This window comes from Meles meles, chromosome 16 (assembly GCF_922984935.1).
Source record: "Meles meles chromosome 16, mMelMel3.1 paternal haplotype, whole genome shotgun sequence".
NCBI lineage: Eukaryota > Metazoa > Chordata > Mammalia > Carnivora > Mustelidae > Meles > Meles meles.
In genome coordinates, this window is record NC_060081.1 from 73,441,135 (window position 1) to 73,460,910 (window position 19,776).

At 46.1% G+C, this 19,776-nt stretch overlaps 1 protein-coding gene across 3 annotated transcripts in view; it reads right to left on the minus strand.

The window, feature by feature from the left end:
- The window catches only part of ZFP64 (ZFP64 zinc finger protein), an 86,051-nt gene that overhangs the window by 54,601 nt on the left and 11,674 nt on the right, over positions 1 to 19,776 (minus strand). For 2 of the 3 annotated variants that reach the window (XM_045981542.1, XM_045981541.1), the window contains exons 3-6: positions 14,108 to 14,269; positions 12,454 to 12,516; positions 8,840 to 9,091; positions 1,684 to 3,111 (exon numbers count right to left, since the gene is read on the minus strand). In XM_045981542.1, coding sequence (XP_045837498.1) covers positions 1,829 to 3,111; positions 8,840 to 9,091; positions 12,454 to 12,516; positions 14,108 to 14,269 — 1,760 coding nt within the window. In that variant the 3' untranslated portion in view covers positions 1,684 to 1,828. Of the gene's footprint in view, positions 1 to 1,683; positions 3,112 to 8,839; positions 9,092 to 12,453; positions 12,517 to 14,107; positions 14,270 to 19,776 lie in introns of those variants that run through there. The other variant, XM_045981543.1, reaches the window with a different exon arrangement.

A 19,776-nucleotide genomic window follows, 5' to 3' on the forward strand; every position in this document is an offset into this window, starting at 1 on the left:
GCTGTAGCAATAATTCTAAAGCAGTGAAATTATTAAAATATTAACCTAGCATGCTGCAAGGTTTTTCATTTTCTTGCCAAACCAGTTAATGACTCATTATTACCATTGCTAATATGAGAATACATTGCGGCAATTCCCCCTTCTCCCCTCGTGTTCAAATACTGAGGATCAAAGAAAGAAAGGAGACAACTCTAACTGTACAGCTATTTCCTAAGGGAAGCTGATTTTCCTATTCCAACAGGCAAACCCCGAAGGTTTCCGCATCATGGCCTTTTGTGTATTTCCTTAGTTTGTTATTACCAAAGAAAAGGGGAGAGAGGATGGGTCATATCTTTATGTAAAAGTGAGCTAATCTGCATGAGAATTTTAATGTTTGTGTGCTAGGAAAGTCAAAGGGATGAGGGCTCTGGTAAAAATATAAGGGTTTTCTGGGCACCTGGGTGGCTCATTTAGTTAAGTGACTGCCTTGGGATCAGGTCATGATCCTAGGGTCCTAGCACTGAGCACCCTCCGGGGCTCCTTACTCAGTGGGAAGCCTACTTCTGTCTCTCCCTCTGCCTGCTGCTCCCTCTGCTTGCGCTCTCTCCTCCGGTGTCCAATAAATAAATAAAATCTTTAAAAAATAATGCAAGGGTTCTTGTAACATTTAAATGTGCTTTCCTCACCTATCCTCGCTGACACTCTGTGAGAGCATGTTTCAGTCATTCAATATGTATTAAGAGCCCACGGTGAGTTGAAGATCCTGGTAGAGGCTTGAAATCAGAGATAACTGGTTCAGGGCTTTGGGTAATTCACAAGCCTGGGTAATTCTAGCTTGCTCTCTGGCGCCACCTACTGATCAAACAGCATTTTAATTCTAAAACAATAATTGATGAATTCCCGGTTCCTCAATAGAGTCTACGCTTCTGAAAAATGCAGGTGCTTTTCCAATCCCGCTTGTCTCGTCCTTGGGATGGCACACATACTGATACTTAAAACAACAGTATCCTAGAAAGCCATCCTAAATGTTAATAGGAACTCACATCATATTTGCATCTAAACAGAAATCTCAAGTTTCAAAATGGAAACGGTATCACTGGGTCACTTTCGCACGAGGCATACTTCAGTTGACTGTGACGGTGGTGAGACATTTGCATCATATTGACTGGAGGACTAAAAGCCTTTGCTTCTTCAAATTCCCTTTAGTTATAGGATAATTCACACCCTGCTAAGCTCCAGTCACACTGTGACTCTAAAAAATCATTAGCATTCAGTATATTTTACTCACATATCAATTTATTAGGAAACCATTCCTTTTTTTTCTCATTAGCACTAGACATTTTTTGGGGGGAGGAGGGTCAAGTATCTATGTAACATTATGTAGAAAATGGTCCTCATGCCAATAGATTTGTATCCATGTACTAGAACAGTAATAGCCCAGACTTGGAGAGAGGATGTTTCAGAACGATGACTTCAGAGAGGTTGGGAAGTCTCCCACCTCCCACACAAATTTAAGGAGATTGGAAAAAACCCTTCTCAGAACTGGGAAATCAAGCCGGACAAAACAAACGAATTCACTACTCACTGCCTTGAATTCCAACCCCTGACTGGAATCATCTTGGCGATGCCCAACAGTCAGAACACTTCGAACACGGCGACTCAGAGGTGGTCTCAACGTTATCACAAGCATTTAAAAAATTATAGTAAGCAGTATAAAATTACAATTTATTACGAGGGGAGGGGTTTCACAACCACCCTTAAAAACATTAAGAGCAAACCTCTCACAGAACTCTATTTAGGATTCGTGTTTTTGTCATTCCTTTTCCCCCTTTCTTTTGGTTTTTAGGTACTAATCTGGTATGGAATCCGCTGGACAGAGCAAGGCCGGGTGGGCTCCCCCTTGAATGATGGAGTAAGTCTGCTTGGGCAGTTCTTGTTGGGAGGAGGAGGAGAAGATAGGCGGGGCCGTGGTGGCCACCGCGATGTTCTGGCCTCCGTCGCTCACCACTGTCACTTCAGCTGTCCCCTCCTGAATCAAGGCATTAAAGCCTTCAAAGTCCGTGCACGTAATTCCCGAACTGGTGATGAAAGTCTGGTTGCCGGAGCCTTCCTGGGGGCTGCCGGGGGTGGTGGGGATGAGAGTCTGGTGCAGAGTGGCGCCGTCGGCCTGGTCGTGGGTGGTCAGCAGGACCGCGGGCTGGCTCATCGCGCCCGCCTCGCTGGGACACCCCGAGGGCTGAGGAGGGGCGATCAGATTGACCTGGCGCAGGATCTGCAGCCGGCTGTTCCCGGGGAGCTCCTCGGCGTTCTGCGCCACCAAGGCGGGGGGTACGATGTTCACCGCGGCGGCCGCCGCCTGGATGATGGTGTTGGCCTGCGGCACTTGGTGCCCCACGATGATTTTGACTCGGCCCTCGCTGAACGGGGGCACTTGGCTGGGCTGGAGGGGCACCTGCAGGTGGCCCACGGTGAGGGGCGCGGCCGGCTGCTTGCTGGGGTCTATCTGGAACTGCAGGACCGTCACGTCCGAGTTCTTATTCTCATTGTACTCACTGTGCTGCCTCTTGTGGCTGCGGAGCGAGTCCTCGCGCATGAACGAGGCGTCGCATATGTCACAGTGGAAAGTCTTCTTGGCGTCCAGCTTGGCCACCTGCCGGCTGCTCTGTCGGCCCGCGTCTTTCCTCTCCGCGGCCTCGCTCTTCACCATGTCCCCGTGGAACTTCTTCATGTGCTTGCTGAGGTTGCTGGGCTGCTTGGTGTCGAAGCTGCAGTAGTGACACTTGAAGGGGCGGTCGGTGCAGTGGATGCGCTCGTGCACGCGCAGCGCGGCCTTGCTGGAGCACGAGTAGCTGCACTCGGAGCACTTCTCCGGATGCTCCGACTGGTGCGCCCGGCTGTGCTTCCGGAGGGTGGCTTTGCTGTCACCCAGGAAGTCGCAGTGCGGACACTTGAAGTTATTCCCGCTGTGCTTGATGCGGATGTGCGACTTGAGGTTGCCCTTCATGGTGCAGCGGACATTGCAGAACTCGCACTTGAAAGGCTTCTCCCCCGAGTGCACGCGCATGTGCCTTTTCAAGTCCGAGCTGATTTTGAACTTGGCGCTACAGAGCCAGCACTGGAAGGGGGCGTCCCCTGTCAACACAAGGTGAGTTTCGATAAGAACAGGCAGGCAACAACCACAGCGGATCCCCCCGAAGCACACACCAGACAATCGCTTATACCAAGGCAGGCGAGTGGAGCCTTTCCCACCGCAGCTGCTAGCAGCCCCTGGGAGAAAAAAAAAGGGGGGGGGGGGTTGGTGGTGGCGTGGGGGGCGGGGCTTCTTTTCTTTCCCCAAACCTAAACCACCCGCACTCTTATAAAAACCCACAAGAAAAACGGGAGATTGAAAAGAGCTATTCAATGGTCCCAAATAAAATAGTGTTTGTGAAGACACTCAGTTCTTTAAAACGACCAAGCTATGGTTCAATTTTGCTACTGTGCCTGCTCTGCTAGTTAATGGTTCCCAGTTGTGTAAATTTTGCATAATCCGTTGATTCTGATTGAGTTACATGTTGTAACAGACTCGAGGACACATTTTGGAAACAGTCCGCTCCATGCTCCCCCATCAGAACAGTCTTTTATAAAGCGATTGAAACGCCCAGCTTACGCTTCATGCAGATTTTTATTAATAAAGACGTGTTTATTGCGCAAAATTTATTTATCCCACATTGCCAGCTGCGTTCCTTACTTGTGAAGTTACGAAATCCAGCTGCTTGATTTTTTTGTTTTGTTTTGTTTTTAATTCATTGTCGCTGAAAGATGAGCAGGGAAAGTGAAATTGCAAACATCTGAATGCACACGACACTCCAAATTTGTTTCCTCAATGAATGGCAAGTTCGAATCACCTACAGCACCGAGAGTTCAAGCAAATTGGTGACCCCGCCCATTCCAGTATTGCTGAAGCAAACAAAGTAGCAGCTAACATTCTTCGGTTGTTTCCAAGATGGTAGGCGCTCTGCTGAGCACGTCACAAGAGTGGTCTCATTTGATGATCCCAACATTTCCACGAGATGGGTACTATTATCGGTATTATTCTTTTTTTTTTTTTAAGATTTTATTTGTTTGACAGACAGAGGTCACAAGTATGCAGAGAGGCAGACAGAGAGAAAGGGGGAAGCAGGCTCCCTGCCGAGCAGAGAGCCCGATGTGGGGCTCGATCCCAGGACTCTGGGATCATGACCTGAGCTGAAGGCAGAGGCTTTAACCCACTGAGTCACCCAGGTGCCCCTATTATCAGTATTATTCTTAACACTGTTGTACAAATGAGGCCTAGAGAGACTACATTAACTTGTTCACAGTCACCCAGTAGTACGTATCAGGGCTTGGATTCCTTCCAACCCAGGCTGGCTCCAAAGCTGGTATTCTTAGATGCCGGGCAATTATCTGTGCATGTGACTGATGTTCGCTTTCTTAGGCCATAAGCTCAAAGATGGGCTCGTGTTCCGGCCTTTTTGGCATAAGGTCTAAAATATCATCATAAGCTGCTTAATAAATGCAAGTAAGTAAAAATGGCAGGGAGCAAATTTGACAAGCTTCTAGAAGACTGAGAAGCTCAAACCTAAACCATGCTTTGTATGACCGAAAACCACCAAGATCATGTACAGTAAGTTCTAGAACGAGGAATGGTAAGCTCTAGCCTGTGGGCCAGATGTGGCCCATTGCCGTGTTGTTCACGTGTTGCTTATGGTTGCTTTGTCCTATAAAGGCGGAGGTGAACAATTGTGACAGAGGCTGTATGGCTTGCAAAGGCCAAAGCCTTTGCTATTTGGCCTTTTACAGAAAGTTTGCTGAGTCTTGGCCTTGGAATCTTTTTCTTAACCTCTTTTATGCCAGCAACTCCTTTTTGGCAATTTAGAGAAGCCCACAGACCCTTTCTTAGAATAATGTTTAAATACAAAAAGCAAACTAAAATAAAAATCAATAGGAATGCAAAAGAAACCAAGTCTAATGAAAGAATTATATAGAAAGATTAAAAGAAAAAATTCATGATGGAACAATGTGTGTGCTTTATTAAAGTCTTTTTTTTTTTTTTAAAGTAATCTCTACACCCAACATGGGGCTCGAACTTACGATCACCAGATCAAGAGTTGGATGCTCTACCCAGTAACTGAGGCAGCCCCGCGCCCCTCGGTGTGCTTTATGAGTGCGTCAAATAAGATCTAGTGGGGGATCTGTCACTATAATATTTCTAACTAGAAAAGAACATAAATGATATATTGATCGATCTCCAACAACTATTACAAAAAATCTGTGATTTCTGCTGGCGGAATTCTCAGATCAGTTGCCAATTTGCATAATGGAAGGACACGCCCAATTTCAATACAGGTGAGTGAAAATGAAGATGTAATTTTTTTTCCCATCCAAGTACATGGACCATCTAAAATCTATTCATGGATCCCTGAGTGGAGGAGTCTGTGGAAGGAGGAATCCCTGCTCCAAGATATCCTACTAGGTTTTCCCATTACATCCCTGCCCAAATTAGTGACAGTCTTTTTACCTTTTTTTTTCTTTTAAGCCATCAGCAGAGGTGGAACCCAGAAATACTGGATATCCAATCTCACAGCTGAGCTGCAGAGTTAACAACATTTTTTGACATGAAAGCAAAGGTTTCAAATCCCTTTGTCATCTTTCTTTCTTTCTTTTCTTTCTTTTTTTTTTTCAAATCATAGATTTCTTAACTGAGGCATACTGGTCAGTAATAGTTCCCTGGGACCATGAGCTCTCCAAAGCTAATGACTACGTCTGTTCCTGTCCTCCACGTGATCCTTACAGTGTCTAGTACCTTGTGGGGACTTAATGAATGTTGATGAATGAATAAGCAATTGATATACGTAAGCCGACAGATCTTTCTTGAGTTTAGCTTGCTATGAAAACCACTGATGATGAAAATCTAAGCAAAGAATAACAGCAAAACCCTATTAATTTTATGATTTGTAAAATTTTCTAAGAGCCACGGATTCCTAAAAGGGAAATGAACGGTCCACAGAGACATTGCATAAGCACACGTTTAAATTTTTGAAAATTCACCTTTTCTAGACCAACTTGAAGATGCTCCTTTCCATGGTTAAGTCTATCCTCGTAAGTCAAAATGATTCAGAACCACTTGGATAAATGAGTGCTTCAGCCCCTCTAACATAGGCATGGGAGATTTCTGGAGAAAATCAGTTGGCCATCGGTGATGCCTATGTCTTAACTTGCTTTTGCAGATTACAAAGGTGTTCTCAAATCTCACCATCTCTCCCCCCTCCCTGTAGCCATGGCCTCTGCCACACGTGCAATTAGGCCTGGTCTCCGGACAGGGGCGGGATGACCTGCCATGAGCTTTGACAGTCATGTTACTGGATCTGGCTGATGGTATTTTCAGTAGGCTGGATCCAAGTAATGGCTTGAGACGGGCTTGAACACTGGGTTTTGCTCGCTTGCTGCTCTGTCAGCCATTGCCATGAGACGATCGAGGCCAGCTTAGTGCACTGGTCCCAGGAGGTGGGTGACAGAAATGTGGAGCAGCCCTGGATTCCCGCAGCCAAGACCAGTGGATAGACGGCTCACAGCCAGCAGATTCCCAGACGTGTGAGTCCAGCCAAGATCAGAACTGCCAAGGTGACCCCCAGCGGATCCCCCGAACGCCAACAGAAAAGGCATGTCGTTGGGTCCACTGAGGTTTTGTGGGAGAATTTGTTACACGGCATTAGTGTGCCAACGGAGAGCTAATACCGAGACTGGTATCTAGAAACAAGAGTGCTGCCGTAACAGAAAATTAAAATATGCAGCATTGGCTTTGGGATCGGGTGGCAAGAAAAGACCAAAGAAGTGGCAGGGTGCGCTATTTAATGACAAACATTTGGTCCAACTGTCATGGGCAGTTAAGTTAGAAGATAGAGATTATAAGACACCTGTTGAATCTGGGACTTGAGCAAAGAGATTAATTCTGGGCAGAACAGTGAAAGAGCCTTTGAGTGGCCTGTGATGAGGTCGTATAAGGAAGAGACAAACTTATACACGAACTGGCCATTTTTCTAAATGGAATTTAGAGAGAATAGAGCAAACCAAAGACGTGATTTCCCATCTTCAACTAGCAAAGGGTTTTCACAGTAAGACAGAAGCCGGGGGACAAAGGTCATATCCAGGGATGTGATCTCAGGGGTAAGACCAAACGAGAAATGAGGGTGTGAATGTCAAGTTCTTCATGAAAGTCTCCAAAAGAATTAAGTTGGCGCCAGGTAGGTTCTCCAGCTGGACCAGGATTCCTAGGAACATCAAGGGATTCAGCCACAGAAGGTTATCTGCCAAAGTGCCCGCAGTGGGGTTCAGAAGGAAGGAGAGTTTCTGAGAGAATCGTGGGTGTGGCTTTTGGCACACAGACACACAGGAAACTCACAGAATTTTGCACGTGGCTCTACCAGCAAACCCGTCATCCCTGTCGACTAAAAAGAGCCCTACTTTTGGTGGGCAGGAAGCAGGCTGAGAATGTTTCGCAAAGGTACTTCTTCCACAACTTTTCGGAAGTGGCTCAGGCGGTTGATGGGAAGATGCTTCGACGGGCAGAGTCAGGAACCAGGGGACATGTGCCCAGAGGGATTTTGGAAATCCATGGAGCTGGGATTGCCAAGTGCCTCCCATTCTTCCTTTTTCGGACAGCAGGATTACTGGAATTACCCTGGCTCTGTGTCACCACCGGACATCAGGAATGGAGGAACAGACAACTTGTCTTTTTACTTCAAAGGAACTCTAGGTCATGAGAAGCCATACCCAGAACCAGTGGAGATCAAGGGATCCTGGTGTTTGAGCCTGACCCTGTGACGGGGTGTGACTTATGGGGGTGTTAGGAAGGTGTGATTACATCCACCTGTCCGAGTTGTGTGTGACAGCATGGTGGACTGTGGTGGTTTGCAAAAATGGTCCCAATTCTTTACCCTCCCTCCTATCTCTGGCCTTTGCCCTGTAACCTTGTGGTGACCTCCCATGGTAGGTGAGCCCAGCCCCATCCCTGAAGTCTTGCCCTACCACATAGCCCGCTTCAGCCAATGGGATGCAACCAGAAGCTGGAAATGGGCCTACCCACTGGATGTGCTTGCCACTGTCATGAGAAGGACAAGCCTCGGGTAGCCCACTGGTCCAAAAGGAGGATGAGAGGCATGTGGAGCAGAGCCGGACCACCCCAGCTAAGGCAAGTGGACAGTCAGCTAACCCACAGGCAGCCGATCCCCAGCCAAGGTCAGTGGACACCCAGCCTTTCACCCCACATGTGATTGAGCCCAGTCAAGATCAACAGAGTGTCTGGTCAACTGGCTAGACCTGAAGTATGTGGGTGATAATCGATTATAATCTGCCATTGAGGTTTTGTAGTGGTTGTTACACAGCATCACCGTATCCAGAGCTAACTGATACACTTGCCAAAAGGAAACGTCAATGACTCGTTAAGTGAACTCCCCTGCTGTGTTTCCCAAGAAGCTGTCCCAGGCTGAACTCATCTGAGTGTACCTCAAAAATGACCGGAATGCAGACACTATGTGGAAATTTATTAAAAAATGCATTGTTGACATTTCTCTCACGATTTCATGGAGCTCAGCTTCTCATCGAATACTTTACTAGCGAATAAGTTATGGAGTGGCATAAAGATAGAGATGAGGTTATAAGCTCAAGGATTTTTTTCCCTCATCGAGAAAGGCTCTTCCGGGTGGACGCAAAGCAAACCCGCGAACCGTGCAATGAGCAGACGTCCCCCGTTCGTGTACTGAGATGGTGCCTCAGTGCTTTAAGGTGCTTTTCAGCAGCTGGCGGTGAGGAGCCCAGCGTGTGAGCGGCAGGGGGGACCTACCTGTGTGGGACCGCAGGTGGACGGTGAGCTGGCTGGAGTTGCGGCTGGCGTAGGGGCAGATCTGGCATTTGAAGGGCCGCTCGTCCGAGTGGATCCGCAGGTGTTTGTTGAGGCTGCTGCTGTCGGCCGCGGCGTAGTCACACGTCTTACACTTGTAGGGCTTCACGCCCGTGTGACACCGCATGTGGGTCTTCAGCTTGTCTTTCCGGCTGAAGCACTTGCCACAGACCTCACACTTGTGGGGCTTGTCTCCTTCAAACACACACACACAGAAGGCATCAGAAGATGACACTGAAGAAGAAAAAGGCTGACCCCCCCCCCCTCCGGCCCACTGGTCCAAAAGGAGGATGAGAGGCATGTGGAGCAGAGCCGGACCACCCCAGCTAAGGCAAGTGGACAGACAGCTAACCCACAGGCAGCCGATCCCCAGCCAAGGTCAGTGGACACCCAGCTTTTCGCCCCTCATGTGATTGAGCTTTATGGTGAGAGGAGTATGCGGTCACTGAAGGATTTTCAGGTAACTTCAAAAACTAGATAGAAAGATTTGCCAAGAGCTAACATCTTGGGGGGGGGGGGGTTTCTTCTATTTTGTCTCTTGCCATTTCTTGGTTTTTCCTGCATCGAATATGAATTCCTTATCAATTAAAAATAGGTGGCTCCAATGTCTGAAGTAGAACTAAGGAGAATAAGGAACTGTTCATTGTCTCCTTTTGTTCTCTCCTTTTCCTTTTATCCCACAACTACACCCTAAAGCGCAAACACTCTAAGTTTTCAGAGAGCTCGGGGCTGAGCAGCTCCTGGCTACCTTCCCCAGCCCGGCCCGCAGCCAGGAATCATTCTGCAGCACGGTCCTTGTGAATGAAATGGCAGAGAGGGTCAATGCATCCCTTCTGCAAAGGGACACTGCTTGCCTTTTACTTTCTGCTTTCTGCCTTTCCCAGCTGTTTCTGAGACATGGGGTGAACAGGCTGGTAAGGGCAGCTTGCCTGCAGACGGCTGATCCCATGACACGATGTGCTTTAATGACGCAGAAGCAACTTAAGTCCCTGGCTGATCTCGTAGGACAGAGACGCCTACCAGCTCTAGACCTCGTGCTTAGCTCCAGACAGTTACGTGAGAGAGACATAAAGCCCTACGGCATGGGAGTTGGGGTGGGGCGCTCTCTGTCACGGCAGCTTCATCTATACTCACTAACATACCTACTACCCATGAACGACTGCTGATTTTTTTACGGGCATCTCTCTAAGTATTTGTGTGTGATTTTCCTCAATCCTCTTAACCACTGGGATTAGAACCCACGACGGTCCTGCTTTCTGAGTCCAAATGCAACAAGGCCTCCCCATTGACTACTTCCTTGCACATTACATAATCCCGATTGTCTTGTCACATCATTATATCTCTTGCAACATGATTTGTAAAGTGGAAGGATTTCACCATCAATTATTGAACCAGTGTCCTACCTGGCCACCGAAAAGAATGAAGCCGACATGTCCTGCAGATGTGGAAAGATGACCAGTATTAACAGCAATTTGCAGGGATGGTATATATAATATTAACTTAATAAGAGATGGAAAAAGTAGATTCTGTGTGTTTTTAGGGTGAAGATTGGTCTTCTAGAATGAGACAGTAGTCTACTAAGATTGGTGACTTTGGGCTTATACGAATAAGGAAGTGGGCTCTGAGTCAGGATTTTCCCTTTTTACTTTACATATTAAATACGTCTTTTGGCTAAATCCTAAATGCCAAGTGCTAAAATGAATGGTGAGCCAACGCTGATCACTACCGTCAGAGAGCAAACGTCTGGGATTTAAGAATATACCTCAAAGTGTATGAAAGATTCTAATTTCATTAATAAAAATTCTAATTTTATTAAAAAACGTTTTATTAATAAAAAATGTTATTAATAGGCAAATTTAAAAATCCATGAACAAGAATTTCTCAGTGATGGTCAGCGGCTGGTTAGCTCCTGCGGTCGCCAGGCTGTGTACCTGTCACCCTGGGCGGCCGCCGGACGCTGGAGCAGAAGGATGATTTCCAGCCAGCCCGCTAGGGCTGCTCGTGGCCACACCCTTCTCTCAGAAAGGGACGAAGTTAAAGACACCTCGTCGACTCTCCAGCTGGAAGACGTTATTGGAGTTGCTGCTGTCACGCAGAAACCATGCCAGGACCCTAAGCTGGGCTACCGGCACGTATCAGGTGCTTCCTGAAGATGTACAGAGACGGACTTAAGGTCACTGCTTCACCTATGCATCTCGAGTGTTTCCTGGGTCCTCGTGATCAATGACTGCACTCTACTCTGGCAAGGATGCATGTGCTAGGCTTCACTTGACGGATGGGATCCACGTCCAACCCGTGTGGAGAGATTCTTTGTTTGCGACATTGAGAATGCTTACCAATGCTCGAAACTTAATATTCTGATAATCAGAATAAATCCAAAGGACGTGACACCGTGAGGTTGGCCCCAGCATGGCCAGGCCATCACTAGCCACGGCCAAGAAATTTCAGAAATCACAGCTGGAGATTTCATCTTCAAAGGTGAGGCCGACTTTGGGCAATTAGTGACACCCCAGCCAAAGGTCAGTGGACGCCTGCCTTGTACACATTTATACTCTCCACATTCACACTCTCTCATTTGAATTATGAGTATCTAATGCTTTGTTAAAAATAGTCTAAATGCAGTTTCTTCTCCATTCAGAAAATCTGGGAGACATAACCGTAGTATATTAAAGAAAATTAAAGTCACCAGAAATAAGTACATCTTTCTTTTCCATGCACCAATCTTTTCCTCTCCTTTTACTGTTTCTTTCTTTGTTTTTAAGTCATCTCTATGCCCCACGTGGGGCTTGAACCCATGACCCCAAGGTCAAGAGTCACACATTCCACCAACTGAGCCAGTCAGGGTTACCGTCACTTTCCCTTTCCTTTTATTATTTATTTCTTTTTAAAGATTTTATTTATTTATTAGAGAGAGCGCAGGAGCAGGCGGGGAAAGACAGAGGGAGAGAGAGAGTAGCAGACTCCCTGCTGAGCAGGGAACCTGCCATGGGACTCAGTCCCAGGACCCTGGGATCATGACCTGAGCTGAAGGCAGACGCCTAGAACCACCCAGGCACCCCTTTCCTTCACCTTTTACAGAAAATATTTGTTAAATTTTACCTTCAAAATGGCAAAAATCACACACACACTCTCACACACACACACACACACACTCTGTATCCAGTGATAAAGTAAAGATACATAAAAAAATGGACTCTTCTTCTCCTCCTTTATCAATTATTACACATACACACATCATAAGACCATCACCTCAAAATAAGAATACGCACATTTAAATTTTAATTAATTCTGGCAAATTGTCAAAATGGTTGGAGCCGTTCACACTTCTACTTTCTAAGTTTGCTCCTACCTGTCCCAGCACTGGATTTTATTGTTTTATATATTTTCTGCCAAAATCATGTACGGAAATAGCATCTTATTTTTATTGAATTTGTGTGTGTACTCCTGTGACAACCGGCGGGGTTCCATGGCCTATCACATGTCTGACTTGTCCGGATCCCCGGCTCCTAACACAGAGTAGAAGCTCTGGGCATACGTGCCACAGAAATGCCACTTACCAGTGTGAATTTTTAAATGACGCTCCATGTCCTTCATGCCATAGGCAGTCTTGAATTGGCAACCTTGAAAAGGCAAGAAAAGATTAATTACAGAGGGAACCATAGTAACCTAAGGGTAGAGAAACCTGGCAGAAACTTCCTTAACCAAGTGACAAGAGTAAACCCCACAGTGAGCGGGACAAAGGGGTATCACGTGCCTCCTGATTCGAGGCCCTCACATCTGGGCCTCCTGCCCACACTGCAGAGCCCAAGTCTCATTGTGAGGAAGTAACAGACAAACCCAAACTGAGCAACACTTTACAAAAGAACTGGCCTGTACTTTGCAAAAATGTCTAGGTCATGGAAGACAGAAGTTTAGGATTCAAGGAAGCCGAAGAGACGGGAAACTTCAAAGTCACGTGTGATCATGAACCGGATGCCAAATCAGGGGAAAATGTTTTTTGTTTTGCTACAGAGAACAAGAGTGAGAAGCTAGTAAAATCTGAATAAGGCCAGTGGTTTGATAACGGTGTGTAAATGTTAATTTCCTTTTTTTTTTTTTAAAGTAAACTCTCTGCCCAATGTGGGGCTTGAACTCACAATCCCAAGACCGAGTCACAGCTCCTCGCTCTGAGCCAGCCAGGTGCCGCTAAATGTTACTCTCCTGATTTTTTGAGGATTGTGTTGTGCGTTATAAAAGAACTTCCTTGGTTCTAGGAAATATACATTGAGGTATTTAGGGGTACAGGGACATCACGTCTGCAACTTACTCTAAAATGGCTTTGGGGAACATAAGAGACTCTTAATCTCACAGAACAAACTGAGGGTTGCCAGGGGGAGGGGGCTAGGGAGAGGGTGGTCGGGTTACGGACATTGGGGAGGGTGTGTGCTATGGTGAGTGCTGTGAAGTGTGTTAAGCCTGGTGATTCACAGACCTGTACCCCTGGGGCTAATAATACATTATGTGTTTATAAAAATAAATAAATAAATAAATAAATAAATAAAATGGCTTTGGGGGAAAAGTATGTATATACAGAAAGAATGACAAAGCAAATATAGTATGTTAACATTTGGGAAATCCAGATGAAGGGCACCCATAAATTTCTTGCTATTTTTGCAGCTTTTCTGTGAGTCTGAAATTATTTCCAAATAAAAAGTTTTTGTTTTTTTTTTAAAGGAAAAAGCAATCTTTCTGGTTATCTTCCTAAGCCATAGCACAGAAAGAAAAATTCACAGTAACTTGGATCCTCATGAGTCCCATGTTTATAAAAAGTCTTTTTTTTTTTTTTTTTTTAAGATGTTATTTATTTGACACAGAGAGAGGAAGAGCACAAGCAGGAGTGGCAGGCAGAGGGAGGCACGCTGAGCGGGGAGCCTGGTGAGAGGCTCGATCCCAGGACTCCAGGATCATGACCCGAGCCTAAGGCAGATGCTTAACCAACTGAGTCACCCAGGCGCCCCTATAAAAAATCTTAGAGTCCATGTGCACGGTGACCAGAGAGAGCGAGATCGGTCATATGCGATGATGTAAATGCGGGTGGGAGGGGACTCTGATTTTTAAGCCAAACAGTTTAGAGCATGTCTATATCCAGTTGCCGGGAATTCACGAGTTAGAACCCTGAGATCTGTTACGCATCACATCCTCTATACAAGCAAGTTCCAATGCCGCTTTTACCTGGATAGCAACAGTTAAGCCTTTTCTGAGCAGGTGGTGCTGTGGGCTTTTTGGCACGGGACTTGGCAGGGAGAGAGATGACAGTGGCTGTCTGGTTTTCATTGCTTTCCGTGGGCAGGTACGTTTGATAGCCATGTTCAAAAACGAATTCTGGAGCTGAAACTAAGAGATGAGATGGTTATTAGTTTTCAGAATATGAACACCCAACAGCTATTCCTTTTGCCTACCTTCCTTTCTAGAGAATGAACAGGCTAAATCGCTTCCCCAGTCTCCTTTGCTGCTTCAGGGTAATCCTGTAACCCCGTTTTAGTCAGTGAGACACTAGAGAACATCTGTTGGGGGGGGCTTCTGGAAAAGATTCTCTCCCTGATTTAAAAAAAAAAGGGAGGCAGTTGAGGAAAAACTTATTCTTGCTGTCCTGGTTGCCCATTTCCTGTCTTTCCTGGAATGAGGATGTGATGCCTGGATCTGTGGCAGCCATTCTGTAACTGTAAGGGAGAAATGAAAATCTGATGTTGAGCCAGAGCTCTGAAACTATCCAGACTTATTAAATCTTAGACTTAGTAAATAAACAAGAAATGTCCCTGTCATCTACACCAGGCAAGCTGTCTACTATCTCTAGCCAAATGCATTTGGTACATCCATAAGCTTTAATCACAAAATCCTAACAAGAAGCGGGAAAGAAACTGATCAAAGGAATTGTGGCCCAAACTACAAGTAATCTCTAAAACCACAAATATTCCTAAAAGAAATTCTTGTATTTTTTCTTTTAAATATTTTATTTATGCATTAGGGGAAGGGACAAAGGGAGAAAGAGAGAGCGAGAGAAAGAGCATGACATGAATGGGGGGAGAGGCACAGGGAGAAGCTGACTCCTGGGTGAACCAGGAGCCCGATGTGGGGCTTGATTCCAGGACTTGAAGATCATGACCTGAGCCACAGGCAGATGCCCAACCACCTAAGCGACCCAGGTGCCCCAGGTATATTCTTTTTTTTTTTTTTTTTAAGATTTTATTTATTTGACAGACAGAGATTACAAGTAGGCAGAGAGGCAGGCAGAGAGAGAGGGAGGCAGGCTCCCTGCAAAGCGGAGAGCCCAATACGGGGCTCGATCCCAGGACCCTGGAATCATGACCTGAGCCGAAGGCAGAGGCTTTAACCCACTGAGCCACTCAGGCATCCCGCCCCAGGTATATTCTTACTGAAATTTTCAGGGGGACAAAAAGAAAGGCCAAACATTTTTACCATCTTTATCTTTACATTTATCATTATCATTATAAAAAATAGGCAGTCTCAAACTTCTTTTTCTGCTTATAAAATTTTCGTGACTACTTTGTTAACTAAATTTATGGTTTTGGGTTTAGAAATATTTTCGTCCTTTACTACATATAATTTGTCCCATGCAGATCTGGTTTCACAGGGGGAGTCAATCTGACTAGTGGGGTTCTGTTCATTGGGTGAGTTTGTCAGGCTGAGAGGCCCTGGCAATGACTTTGAGAGTCACTGGATATTCGGTTTCCCAAACTTCAGTCCCCGAGGCACCACTTTTGGCATTTCTGCCACTGTATTTACAGAATATCCTTACTGAGGTCAGCGCAGGCCTGACATCATGACCTATTTCGGCTCTGCCTCCGGCAGTAACATCCACGTAACAGGCTGGTGGTGCGAGTTATATTTTCTCTTAAAACAAACACCATCTTTCTTTGACTCTTAGACCTTACAGACTGTCAGATGTACTGTTATTTGATGTACAATAAATTAAAAAGCTGCTGATTATTACGAAGCAATGCTTTTATATTCCTTATTTTGTATTTAATGCCATTCCTTAGAAATTGTGTATTTATGGAATGAATTACGTTCAATTTCTCTGGGCATCTGCCAGGAAACCCTGTTTCCTTATCTACCCCTCTCAAGTGCCTCTGGCAATGACCGCGTCACTGATGTCGGTCCGAGAGCACCTGGTTCTACCAGCATTTGCTATTCGAGTAAATGGTTTCAGGGTCTCAATCGCAATGTGCATGGGGAATTTAAGTGGCTTTTGCTTAAAGTTGGCTGGGAGGTTCTGACAAATGGATATTCTGTCTTCACGCCAAATCCTTTGGATGCCTGGACCAACCACACCTGCCTCTTGCTGAAATGTTTCATCCAGTCTGTGGGGTTTGGCTTTTGCTCTGGCTTCCATTGCTTTGCTCCTTTCTCAAAGTGGGGTTCCCAGCGAGCATCACGGGACCTCCAGAGGAACCCACTACAAAGACAGATCCTCAGGCTCTGCCCCAGAGCACTGAATGGGTTCAGAGTACCCCAGAGCACCCAGAGGTTCTGGGGTGGACCCAGCCCAGCAACTTGTGTTCTCACACGCCACCCAGGTTGTTCTGTTACGTGGTCAAGTTTGAGAACCACCGGCGTACACTGTTCTCTTCCACGGACCTCACCATGAAACTTAACCCAACTCTGTCTAGTGGTGGGAATCCCTCTTTCCCGGTTGTTGCTTTGCAAGAACTGCAGCTGTTCCTCCAAAAACCATCACTGTGGACTCCTGTAACTGTCTGCAAGTGTTTCTAGGAACACGGTTACTGCTCATCTGTAACCAGAATCATCGCCCAAAGTCTTGGAAGGTGTTTCATTGATGGAGCTCGATACATGGAGTTCCAAAAAACGCACCCGCTCTGCCAAAGTGACAGAATGTGTTCAACGAGGTTCAGGTTTGTTCACGGGCTCCCAAAGACGTGTTTCTTTCTTTCTTTTTTTTCTTCTGGTGACTGCCTTTTGGTTGACAGGAATCTCACTGACTCTGGCGCACACCTCCGTGTCAGATGTGTTAAAATCCATCTTCTTTTTTTTTTTTTTTAAGATTTTATTTATTTATTTGACAGACAGAGATCACAAGCAGGCAGAGAGGCAGGCAGAGAGAGGGGGAAGCAGTCTCCCTGCAGAGCAGAGAGCCCGATGTGGGGCTCGATCCCAGGACCCTGAGATCATGACCTGAGCCAAAGGCAGAGGCTTTAACCCACTGAGCCACCCAGGAGTCCCTAAAATCCATCTTCTAACTAGTACGAGTCCGGGTCTGGCCACTTACTGGGTGTGTGACTGTAGGCCGGGTACCTAACTTCTCTCTTTTTAAAAGAGTTATTTATTTGTTTTAGAGAGAAAGAGAGAGAGAGTCTCAAGCAGACTCTGGACCGTGCACAGAGCCCAACTCAGGGCTTGATCTCACAACTCTGAGACCATGTCCTGAGCCAAAACCAAGAGTCTGATGCCCAACCGACGGAGCCACTCAGGCGTCCCTACGTAACCTCTCTGAGCCTCCGTTTCTTCACCTGGGGGATGGAGGACAATTTCTATCCCTCTCTCTTAGGGCTGTTGTGCAGATTAAAAATTAGGCATGTAAGACTGTTGGTGCTGTTGTCAATATTCACGGACTTATCCAGCAAATACTGACGAAGTACCTACTGTGTGCCAGGCACTGTTCTAGGCACCGGAAAGACACCAGTGAGCCAAAGGGACAACGATCCCTCTACTTGGGGAGCCGGCAGGAGTGGGGCACGGTGCAGGCAATAAATGATTTAAACACACCCTACACAGCCACGACAGATACAGAGCTAACGGCTATGGAGAGAAATAAAGCCGAGAAGGGGCCCAGGGAGTGCTGGATGCAATATTAAGCAGGGTGATGCACGAAGGCCACAGGCAGAAGGTGACATTTCGGCGTGTCTTTTAATGGTTTCTGTGGCAGGTGGCTAGAAATCAACAGCCAGCAAGGGGGCCTTGGGGCAGCTGGTCACCAGGTCTTGCTGGAGCCTCTCGGCTGGCTTTACAGAGGGCCATCTTCTCCCATCGGTACCCCCACACCTGGCTTCTTTCCAGGATGCCCTGGGAACCGCAGAGCCTACAGATACCCCAGGGAAAGGCTTCAAATGGCCTTAGTCACCAGGGGCTGCCTCAGGCCCTTTAGGGGTTTGGGTGGGATTGGGTGTTGGAGTCGCACTCATGGAGTCCCACTGACCTGAGGGCGACTCTTTGCAAGAGCTCAGAGCCTTACCTCCTCTGGTGTGGTTATGAAAGTCAGGTCCCATGTTTAGTGAGATCAGCCCCCTATGCCCTGCAGGAGCTCACGGCCTCACACACCTGCTGTGGGCGTTCGCTCTGTTTCTTTGCCTCCCGGGGATTTCCCTTGCTGTGCCGCATGTCTGGGTGTCGCAGTGAGTCCTGGTCTGGAGCAGGAGCCCCTCAGGGGTCCAGCGAGGCGGTTAAGATGCTGCTTAAAATGTAAGACTGTTGTATGAATGTCTCAGAGAACCAAAATCTTTCTCTCTGAGGTCGTACCCATCAGTGTCTGAACCCGACGGGCTCATGTGGACCGGCAGTATGGCTCCTTTCCCCAAAGCTGAAGGCAGCCTTCACATCTGGCAGCCTTCACATCTCACAGCCTGGTTTGCTTCTCTTCTTCTGTTGAGAAACTCCACTTTGTTTCCCTTTCCTTTTAAATTAAAAACTGTATCTATCTATATATATATACACATATACATGTATATATATATATATTTAAGATTTTATTTTTAAGTCATCTCTACAACCAAAGTGGGGCTCGAACTCACAACCCTGAGATCAAGAGATCAAGAGTCACATGTTCTTCAGATTGAGCCAGCCAGGTGCCATATATACATAGATACACATATCTATCTATCTATCTATTTTTTTTTATTTAAAAAGGAAACACTAACTGTAGAAAATCTAGGGAGTATAGAGTAAGTGTAGAGAAGAAAAGAAAAGCTGCCCAAAGTGGCCAAGGCAATATATCGCGTGACCATACACACCCCTTCATTATACGCTCATTATATACTGTACGTTTTCTCTAAAGCACTTATCTCTGCTGTGATCAAATAATTACTTGGAAAATTACTTAATGGCCATCCTCCTCCCTTTGGCTGGATGAACCACCTGAGGACACGCCTGTCCTTTCCATCACTGTCTCCCAGCACCTAACGCAGAACTTGACAAAGGACAGGGGCTTAGAGGACCTTTGTGAATTAATGATCAACCTAATGGCTAAGACATTTCTTTGTATGGAGATTTTTAAAAAGTATAAAACTGGCATTGTGGCTTAAATCATTTATAGTCTTTTTTGTTAAAAAATTTCACCATTTGAAGCCATTTGCCACCCTATCATTCATCTAAAACACAGTTTCAAATGGCTACATACTATTCCTTCATTTTGGTAGTGGCATGGTTAAATGATCTATTCCCCGGTCTTTGACACTGAGCTGGTTTCCAAGTACTACTTTTAGAAATAACACCCACCCCAATTTTTTAACTGACTTCTAGGTTCTTTGGACACGTTCTTCTAAAAGTTGAAGAACTGGTCAGGATGGTACGGTCGTTTAACTGCTTGCTGATAAATAATTATATGTGACAGGACAAAATGAGATGAGGTTAGTTTCATGTGCATTTCCTTTATAACTGGTGAGGATGAATCCCTTTCAACATTTTCTATCCATCCCCGTTCCTTCTACACTGAACTCCCTGTTTATGCTGTTAGCTCCTTTTTTTCTTTCCTACTGAATTGCACTTTTTTTCTCATTGACTTGTACATGAGCTTTACAGATGAAGGGTAATTACTACACTGTCATATATTCAAATCTAGGGCTCTTTTCTTCCTACATCGACTGGGC